Source organism: Ursus maritimus, unplaced genomic scaffold (assembly GCF_017311325.1).
Source record: "Ursus maritimus isolate PB19 unplaced genomic scaffold, ASM1731132v1 scaffold_7, whole genome shotgun sequence".
In the NCBI taxonomy this organism is placed as follows: Eukaryota; Metazoa; Chordata; class Mammalia; order Carnivora; family Ursidae; genus Ursus; species Ursus maritimus.
In genome coordinates this window covers 52,624,795-52,635,363 of record NW_024426885.1, presented here as the reverse complement: position 1 = coordinate 52,635,363, position 10,569 = coordinate 52,624,795, and the positions used below count along the sequence as shown (strand labels likewise).

The 10,569-nt window shown below is 41.6% G+C and overlaps 1 protein-coding gene across 2 annotated transcripts in view; it reads left to right on the top strand.

The window, feature by feature from the left end:
* Positions 1–2,159: 2,159 nt before the first annotated feature.
* Positions 2,160–10,569, top strand: part of OIT3 (oncoprotein induced transcript 3) — a 32,001-nt gene continuing 23,591 nt past the window's right edge. Inside the window, exons 1-3 of one of the 2 annotated variants that reach the window (XM_040624534.1) lie at positions 2,160–3,094; positions 7,111–7,485; positions 8,272–8,379. In XM_040624534.1, coding sequence (XP_040480468.1) covers positions 3,034–3,094; positions 7,111–7,485; positions 8,272–8,379 — 544 coding nt within the window. In that variant the 5' untranslated portion in view covers positions 2,160–3,033. Of the gene's footprint in view, positions 3,095–4,978; positions 5,132–7,110; positions 7,486–8,271; positions 8,380–10,569 lie in introns of those variants that run through there. The other variant, XM_040624535.1, reaches the window with a different exon arrangement.

Genomic DNA, 10,569 nt, shown 5'->3' with positions numbered 1-10,569 from the left:
CCCCATCCCACGAAGATCATGACCTGAGCTGAAATCAAGAGTTGGTCACTTAACTGACTGAGCCACCCGGGCGCCCCAGTTGTAATTCATTTTTATCACTGCCAACCATCTTTAGTTTGTAGCTCTCCCAACAAACAGGTACAAACTGCTTGTCTTCCAGAATGTGCTACATAGTTACTTCCTTAGGATAAATGTATAGGTTAACTTAGTGAATTCTACTGAATATAAAATGACCCACTTTATAAATTTTCATTTGCATATGTTTTATAAATGCATCATCCACTGAGCAATCCCTCATTCTTGAAACTGTCCTCAGCTCCTGTGACTCTACTCTTGGGTTTCCTTCTTTAAATCTGACTACTTCTTGGTCTCATTTGCAGTATCCTCTTCCTCTGCCCACATCTTTGATGTGGGATTTCTCCAAGTTTCCATTTCAGACCCCATTTTCCATGGATGATCTCACCCACTCCCCTTCCCATCTATATGCCGGTAGTTCTCAAATTGTTAGGTAAGCTCAGATCTTTCCTGAGCAGCAGACTGGTTTATCTATCTCCTAACTGATCTGTTTCCCCCCGTGCATTAAATTCCCTTAGTGTAACCAGAGTATTTTTGTTTTTAATTTCTAGTAGCATAGACTTTAGAAAAATAAGAAAATATGAACAAGAATTAACATTATCTGGGAAAAGGGACACTAAAAGACATCACAAGAAGCAGTCAGACAAATCTAGAATGTGAAACATTCTATAGGACAAATGACTGGCTATCTTCAACAAATGGTGTGGGTGTTGGGGGAGGGGGGCCATTCTAGATTAAAAGAATTTAAGAGACAGAACCATATGCAATGCATGGCTCTTTGAATCCTAACTCAAGCTAGCAATGCAAAGAAATTTTTGAAACAATTGGGGACATTTAAATATGAAATGGGTATTAGATGGTACTAAGTTTTCATAGTAGTAATAATGACATTATAGTTATGTAAAAAAGGCCTTATGTTAGAAATGCATCTAGGTGTATAAATAAAATAAGATTGACATAATATTAGTAATTGCAGCTGTTTTTCTTGTTATTTCTACTTTTGTATATGTTTGAAATTTTTCGTCATAAAAAATTGAAAGGGCAGGTCAACTAAAAAGGAAAAAATAGGAATAAGAAAAAAAAAAAGTCCTACCATCCTGGGAATGCTTGTTTACAGAACCAAAGGGCTATCTGGTAAAAGTCCTTGACTCTGGCAATCAATCCTGGCAGCAAATCTGGGTTTATCTCATGCACACGTCCTCTGTTTCTCTGCAACACATATGAAGCACTCAGACGGTTTCTCAGGAACAGGAAATTGCAGGGTTTTGTTTTTTCTGTTAAGAGCACTAACTCTTAACTGCAGTGAGACCATTCCTTGGTCCCAGAATCATCCTTTGCTGCCATCAGATTGCAACTTAATAAATTAAAAATGGTCAGGTTGGCTGTGTTCTGCTCGCGTTAGTGATAAAGTGGGTAACTATAAATTCAGATCACTGGAAACCCCCTGCTAGAGCTTTCCACACTACAGCATGGTAAACTCTGTGCTTGTGGGAACCACTTTTACCTTCATCACTGTCAAAACCCAGAGACAGCGTGGCACTTGGCCCCTAGTAAGCACTCATGTTTAATTGAACTGAAACCCTTAGAGGAAAGGGGCCACAATAATTTGAATGCCACTTAGCATAGGAAAAAAATGTGATAAGAGATGAGGAAGACAAGTTTGTGAACTACTTCCTAGAACAGTAAATATCCCTTCCCTGGTCATTAGAAATTTGATTAGGACACAAAACATAGATGAGAGAAAGGATAAGAATGATAGAAGCCAAAGCATCAAGTCCAGATAAGATTAGGAGAGAGAAATTTTGGTTTCATTCAGATCTTTCTTTAATAAAGTATTTTTTAAAAAACTTCTGGGGCACCTGGCTGGCTCAGTCGGTAGAGCATGCGACTCTTGATCTCAGGGTCAGGAGTTCAAGCCCCATGTTGGACATGTCCTCCTTTTAAAAAATGGTAAATAAATAAATAAATATTTTTACCCCTACCCTTCTTTTTGTCCTTCCCTTTCACATTATCTTCAGTAATAGTGCTTGCCAATTCTCAGGAGTCCACACACTATAGAATGTCAGGGAGCTGGCATTCTATTGTCTGGGGACACGTAATATACAGGTCCTTTCATTTTGCCTCTTTTGTCTAAAAATGAAATTCTAGTAAACATCACTTTTTAGTGTTGTTAATTTAATGAGTCGTTCCTAATTGAAGCCCCTACCTCTATCTTAGTGTGAGAATTAGTAAAATAAGTAACATTAACCCATTTTAAATTTGAGGAAGAAAGAAAGGCACTATGAAAACATGAGGTATTGCTGCTTGAATTGGTAGAAACGCAACTTAAACCTGGTTTCTTTAGGAAGTTTTGAGACCAAAGACCATAGCAGAACACACTTAGGAGCTCGCTTCAGGACAGTGTCTGCCCATGCCACACCTTTCCTTACTACTTTTTCGTGTGCTATTGTAAGCTCCTTTACCATCTGACCAAGACATTTCCTAGTGACCAGTTGCAACAATTTGACTTTATCCCTTTCTCATTCCGTAAGCAATGGTGGGGCTGCAACACCATGAAATTAATTCCTAGAAGTCACAAAACAAGATTTTGACATGAGGGGATGTCCCTCATTTAGAGTTCCCTTCTGGATAAGATACTGGAGGCCTTGTTGCAGGGAATTCTTGAGAGAAAACAATAGGAGGATGAGGGATTGTGATGGTTTCCCCCCCCCCCAAAGAAAAATATCAATAACCCTGTTGACAGTGTAAAGCAGTGTTTCTATCTGGGGTCAAGGCCAGAGCAATGGACTCCTTATCCCACTCATCCTCTTCCTCTGATAAAGCCCCAGCCAGTACTGTAAAATCTTTTTTCAGGAGAGCCTAGCGGCCTTTTTTTAAAATGTGCTTGAAAAAGAAAGGGACAAAGGACAAGTGGAATTAAGAGGATTTCCAGTCTGTTCTGGTGGCTGGTCCAGAAGGATGCTTCAGTTCCTGCTTCTCACCTGCGTCTTCATCACAATCACACCTGCATCACCAATGGGTGAGTCTTGTGTCAAGTACTTGGCACAATGCACTTTTTGTTGTAGGAATTTGCTATTATGTCCGGATTAAAAGCTATTTTCCAGTATCTTAAATACTGGTTCTAGAATAGTGTAAGAAAACCTATGATAACCTACAATACATATATTTTCAAAGAATTTCTGTTTCATGTTCCCATTAGCCTCTTGCCTGGGCATCCAGAATTTCCATGGATCTGCCATACCCAACAGTTTCCACTAGATAAATATTTCTTGGAGTATGTGTAAAAAGAATTCTAACTTCTTTATATTATAGACACTTTTATAATTCCAACTTTTTTTTTAAGGTTTTATTTATTTATTTGACAAAGAGAGAGAGCCAGCAAGAGAGGGAACACAAGCAGGGGGAGTGGGAGAGGAAGAAGCAGGCTCCCAGAGGAGCAGGGAGCCCAATGCGGGGCTTGATTCCAGGACCCTGGGATCACACCCTGGGCTGAAGGCAGACGCTTAAAGACTGAGCCCCCCAGATGCCCCTATAATTCCAACTTTAAGAGCAAAAATATAATCTTTAGAGTTGAGGATAGAGTTGCTTTTTTTTTTTTTTCCTTTAATGAATACAAGGCACTGAATGAAAGCTCTATCCCCATGAAAGGCACAGATCTGGATAAATTGAACTCAGTCTGGACATCTGAAAAATATGACTTTTGCATAGACTGAGTGAATCTTAAACTCTTTCCCTTCTCAGGCTTGGCACAAAAATGGCCAAGAAGGCAAAACAAAGTTTCAATTCCAGTTACTAACACATTTCTCCTTTTTCCAATTGAATTTAAGTTCTAATTGAAAGAGACGGGAGAGGAGGTTGAGATGGACAGAGCTATCCTTCTTGGCACTTCTGCGTAGCTCTGTCTAGTTGACCCTGATTTATTTCTTTACGATAATTCAGGTCTTGTGCTAGCACCTTCAAGGGTACACATTAACAATAGGTTTGAAACCCTAAAAGATGTGAAAATTAAGGTAATATGGTATCCTGGATGGGATCCTGGAATAAAGACACAGGCAAAAACTAAGGAAATCTAAACTATGGACTTGAGTTAATAATAATAATGCATCACTACCGGATCATTAAATGTGGAAAAGAGACCACACTGAAGTATGATATTTCATAATAGGGGAAACTGGGCACCAAGTATATGGAAACTCTTTGTACTATTTTCTCATGTATGCCCTAAATCTAAAACTGATCTAAAAAAAAAAAAAAAGTCTATTAGAAAAGTCTTGAACTAAGTTTAATCACCCTGTATCTGCAGCCAATAACCAGCCAAGACTTTTCTAAGCAAAAATCGCCCCCCACCACCGGGAACTACCACTTCCCTTTCTTTCCATTCTTTATTGCTGACTCTCCCTCTAGTCCCTCCTGTTCCCATCAAAGATCTCCCATCCCACATCTTTTTTATGTTATTTATTTTTTGCAGCCCTTCTAGGACGTTTGACTCAATGCCAGCAGCGAGACAAAGGGAAAACTTCGGGGGCTGGGGAGCAGGGAGGCGGTCTTCCCTGGGAGGAGAGGGGAAGTGAGAGAAAAGGAGGGGAAGGAAAGGAGAGGAGGGGAGGGGGCAGGAAGCAAGGAGGGAGAGTAGGGAGAAGGGAGGGAGAGGGAAGGAAGAACACAGGGAGCTTGCGGACCCAGGACCCAGCCCGAGGGGCGGCATCCCCTCCACCTGGACGACTGGGACGGGAAGGGCAGGGACGCTGCCTGACGTCTGCTCTCCGCACTTGGCCGCCGCGAGGGGCTGGCCCTTGGGGACACGCAGGCGTCTGCGCGTCCCGGGTGGGGGGGAGTCGGGAGGGGCCGCCAGGCAGGAATCCTGGTAAAGACCGAGGAGCTCTCTGGCAGGCCTGGCCCGGACTCAACTTTGAAAGGAACCCTCGGGGCTGTTCTTTTTGAAGGTCTCCCATTTATGGAGTGTGTACTTGAGCAATTTAGGACGCAGTATGCATAATACCGAATTCCAGGCTCCCCACGGAGAGACTGAAGAATACCAGTGGCCAGATTCTTAAAGGTTTGAAAGGGTGGAGAGGAATTGGTTATTTAATGTTAAAAAATATTCCGTGGGGAACTTAAAAAATGTATTTATTTTACAGAAAATAGCCGGTAAATTTCCCCTATTTGGGCCATATGTCCCCTTCAACAAGAGGAAGTGAACTTTTAACAAAGAGCACAAGAAATGACAGTTAAATTTAAGGAAAAACTTTATAAACCATGAAATAGTTATTGAGGGAGGTTTAGGAATTTCTGCAAAAGCCATTAAAAGTTGAGTATCTAACCATTTCTTATAAAAGTAGAGCCAAGGAGATCAACAAATATTTCTATGAATTTATAATCACCTGTGAAATTGCCCTGGAAACCTTCCTTGCTTCTTAAGAGAACCACAGCTGGGAGAGCAGATGAGGGAATTTTTCCCTTTCGAGAGGGGAGAACGTCTGGGTGAGGACATTTCCTGCCCTCAAGTGACATCAAATATGGTCTAGGGCACAGCTGGGATATCTCAGGAACATTTTAAAAGAGAGTGGCTCCTGCCATGTGCAACCTGCAAATGTGTTATTTCCAGAAAATGCAGTAGCCTATTTATTTCCTGTCCCAAACTGTCATATTCTCTCTGGGGCCATTAGCTCTAGGCTACACCCTCCTCTGCATGTGACTGAATTTAGAGAGTGAACTGGAGTTTTAAATGTAGTCTGGGAAAATCCAAAATATTTTCTAGACAACTTACATTTTATGATCATGGCCCATCCACATTTAATTATTGTGCAGTATTTGCTAAAACTGAATTTTCTGCCTACAAAATGTATGGGCCTTAATGTAAGTTCCCCACCTACAATGTCAGGTAAGTCGGCCTCACGTGCATTACAAAGGATAGCACTCTGGCCAGTGTTCCTTTCTAGAATTTCTTGGTTTTATAGACCCTTCCTAAGGACAATTTGCCTACATTACTTCAATGTTTCCCTGAAATTGAGGGAAGCAGTGAGAATATTGGGGTTACTGGTGTCTGTAGTCATTAAAATATTGTTGATGAGATATTTGTCCATGCAATTTATGCACTAAAAATGAATGCTCGAGAAATTTGGCTCTACTTTAGATAGTGATGCCATGGCTGATTGTTTATACACAAAGTTCATATATTTTCAATAAGCTGATGGCATATATACCAACATTCAGCTTGAGAATATCTCTGATAATAATTTGCCTGTATGCTGTGTATTTCAAAACAGCAGACACATGCCAGAGGCACTTTCTTTTCAGTGGAGTGAGCTGTATACCTTCTTAACAAGACAAACCTCCCAGTAGTGCAAAATTTCATCCACAGTCTTGCTTACAAATGACCATCCAAACACTTTTTGAAAATTACCGGAGACGAAGAGCTTACAACACTGCGATAGGCCTCTCCATGACTCTATAGCTGAACTAAAGGTGCCCCCAGCAGTCTGTTCTTGCTCTTGTAACAGAATACCTAGATTTGTGAGAACTGATGCATACTCGTCAGTCTTTTTTTTCTCCAAACTATAGTTGTCAGCTTCTTCCCCAGTTGGTAATTTTTTGACTCCCTTCGAAGTCTGGTCACTTTTCTCTGGACACCAGGTTTGTCCATACTTTCATATAATATAGCCTCCAGGTGAACACAATGTTCAAAATATTTTCTGACTGTTAAACAGAGCTCAGGGAGACTATAATCGTAACTTCCCTTGGTCTGAACAACTATCCTTCTATCAAATGATTATTCTGGATAAAAAGTTTAGTCCAACAGTAGCACTAAACCTTAAGCAGATTGGAAATAATTATGTAAAAGGCATTTATAAAATATGTTTACGTCAACTTAAGGAACCTTAAACAGCTATATGGGAGATTTTCGGGTATTTCTTTCTTAAAAAAAAATAAAATAAAATAAAAATCCAAAATGTAAGACCAAGAAGGTGGGCTCAGGCTATCGCCATTGTAATTTGAAACATGACAAGGTGGCTCTGAGTGTCTTTTCATTCCCAGCTCTAGATCCTTGTTCTGCTTACATCAGTTTGAATGAGCCGTGGAGGAACACGGAGCATCAATTTGATGAGTCTCAAGGTCCCCCTCTTTGTGACAACCATGTGGATGGGGAGTGGTACCGCTTCACGGGAATGGCAGGGGATGCCATGCCCACCTTCTGCATACCGGAAAACCACTGTGGAACCCATGCTCCCGTCTGGCTCAATGGCAGCCACCCTCTAGAAGGTGATGGCATCGTGCAACGCCAGGCCTGTGCAAGCTTCAGTGGGAACTGCTGCCTCTGGAACACCACGGTCGAGGTCAAGGCTTGCCCAGGAGGCTACTATGTGTATCGTCTGACCAAGCCCCGCGTCTGCTTTCATGTCTACTGCGGTCGTGAGTACCTTCTCTGTGCTCTTTTTCCTCCCCCGTAAGGCATCAGATGGCATCAGAAAATGCCGTATGAAATTCAGTGATGGTAGTATCTCAGAGTCTGAATAGCATTGATTTAGGGCCACAGGTAACTTCAGATGGTGATTTCTGTGATCCGTCCTTGGGTTTCTGAAAATGTCCTAAAGAAACGGAAAGGGAGAGGAGCTATGACTCTGATCAGTTCTATTTTGTTTTGTCTTTATTCCATTCAAACAAAACATTAGAAAATGAAGTGTTGATTTGGGTTTTCTAAATAGTGGATTTCCAACATTTTTGAGTGTGGATGACCCCTTTTTAAGATCTATATCAGACATCCGCAGGGTGGCATTGTGTTTAGTATCCATTGATTTTTTTAAATGATGTATAATGGGAAAAAACTACTTGAGATCAGGAATATTTTTAAATGAATTTTTCTATTATTAATCCCATCAAAATCTGTACACATTTAAAAAACGGAAGCACATAGGAGAGTAGGGCATAACACTTACTTAACCTACAGCTCATATTTGATGAGGTTTTAGATTCACAGAGACTATCACCCGTGCATCTGAAGTCGGGAACCATTGATCTAAATGACAGATGTCCCTGGGCAGTATCTCTTTCCATTGGGTTACATAAACCCTGAATGATGAGAACTCTCAACGTTGTCCACGAACCGATACCTCATGATTGAACTCATGAGGCTTTCTCATGAATGAGAGTGTCCTCTGGTCCTCGCCCCTCATGCAAGGTTGACTTCATCTTCCACAGATTTTTATGACATCTGCGACGAGGACTGCCATGGCAGCTGTGTGGACACCAGTGAGTGCACGTGCTCTCCAGGGACTGTGCTAGGCCCCGACAGGCAGACATGCTTCGGTAAGAAACTCATCTTGAAGTGGAAACAGGCCATTTATATCAAAAGGACACGTCAAACACTTCCTGACTCAGAGGTCTGTCGCTTTTCTAGTTCGTGTCTCTAAACATTTAGAATGGTGTTTGCCTTTTTTAGGTCATGACTAAAGCCTGAAACCAAATTTATATCATGGGTGGAGACAATCTGGAATTTCACTGTCCACTACAGCAGCCCCTAGCATGTGTGGCTGTGGAGCTCTTGAAATGTGGCTGGTATGACTGAAAAGCCAAATTTTAATTCTATCTAATTTTAATTTATAAACTGATACTTGGCTTAGTCGTTAGAAAACTGAAAATGTTTGGGACAACTTGAGTAACCAACTATACATTTTATGACTCTAAATACAGAGCAAGTATTTCCAATGAAAATTTAGCATCCAAATTGAGATGTGCTATAAATTTCTCAATAATTTTAATATTGATTTTACATTGAGATGAAATGTTTTAGACATATTGAATTAAATAAAATATATTATTAGAATTTTTTAATGTGACTACTAGAAAAATTTAAATTACTTATGTGGCTTGCTTTGTATTTCTGTTGGATAACTTTGGTCTAGAATTATCTAAGGACATACTTCTACAACTTCACTCACATAATTTTGGTTTCTCTGAGCAGCAAGAAAGGGGGGTCAGATTATTTTCTAGGAAATCTAGACTTGTCTACTTGTACACGTGTTGTTATCTGTAACTAGAAGAAAATAGAGTTGAAAAACCCAAGACTGAAGATCATACCTTTTCCCATTATGAAGCTTTTTGTATTCAGACTCAAGTAGATTTCCTTTTTTTAAGATTTTTAAATTTATTTTTGTGAGAGAGAGAGAGAGCACAAGCAGTGGGAGGCACAGAGTGAGAGGCAGAGGGAGAAGCAGGCTCCCCACTGAGCAGGGAGCCTGATGCGGGACTTGATCCCAGGACCCTGAGATCATGACCTGAGTTGAAGGCAGACGCTTAACCAACTGAGCCACCGAAGTGCCAGGATTCAAATAGATTTAAAACACATCCAGAGAGGAAGGGAGGACTGGCCCATACCCACCTCCTCAAGAAGAACAGTAACTGGTCAGCATGGAATGGGGATTAGGTTGAAAGGTATATAAAAATGCTCTTATTTTAGAAAAGCTTTTGTTCTTCAGCCTCCTTAGTGAACCCACTGACCGTCCTATGGAGCAGGTTTACACCCTCCCATGCCAGCTGCTAGCGCTCTTACATGACGGACTTTATGTGATTTAACGCTAAAAGGTTTGGGGTACAGGAGAGCATTGTTCCTGTAATCTTCCCCAACCTCCCTCCTCACCTCGATCTGTCTCTATCTCTGTCTCTGTCTCTCTCTCTTTCTCTCTCTCTCTCTCTCTCTCTCTCTCACACACACACACACACACACACACACACACACACGGTGTGCTTGGAAAATCTTTGACGTCATTTTAAGGCAGTTTTTGTTTCATTACTCAGCTTTTGGAGGGTTTTTTGTTTGGTTGTTGTTTTTGTTTTAATATTTTATTTATCTGGGGCGCCTGGGTGGCTCAGTTGTTAAGCGTCTGCCTTCAGCTCAGGTCATGATCTCATGGGTCATGAGATTGAGCCCCACGTTGGGCTCCACACTCTGTGTGGAGTCTGCTTGAGATTCTCTCCCTCTTCCCCTCCTCCCACTTGTGCGGGCATGCTTTCTCTCTCTGTCAAATAAATAAATAAAATATATTTTTAAAATATTTTATTTATTTATTTGCGAGAGAGAGAAAGCATGCCCGCACAAGTGGGAGGAGGGGAAGAGGGAGAGAATCTCAAGCAGACTCCACACAGAGTGTGGAGCCCAACGTGGGGCTCAATCTCATGACCCATGAGATCATGACCTGAGCCAAAATCAAGAGTCGGACACTCGGGGAGGAGTTAAGATGGTGGAGGAGTAGGGGACCCCTTTTTCAGCCGGTCCCCTGAGTCGAGCTGGATAGGTACCAGACCAGCCTAAATAACCACGGAATCAGCCTGAGACGCAGGATGATGCATCTGGATCTCTACAAATGAACATCTCCAGCGCTGAGTATTGAGGTACCAAGAGGGGAGCTGTAAACCGTGCACGGATATCGGAAGATAAACGGAAGGGGGAGGGAGCCACCGCGTTTGGGCGCCGGGAAGCGGCAGCCACCTGCACGGGGG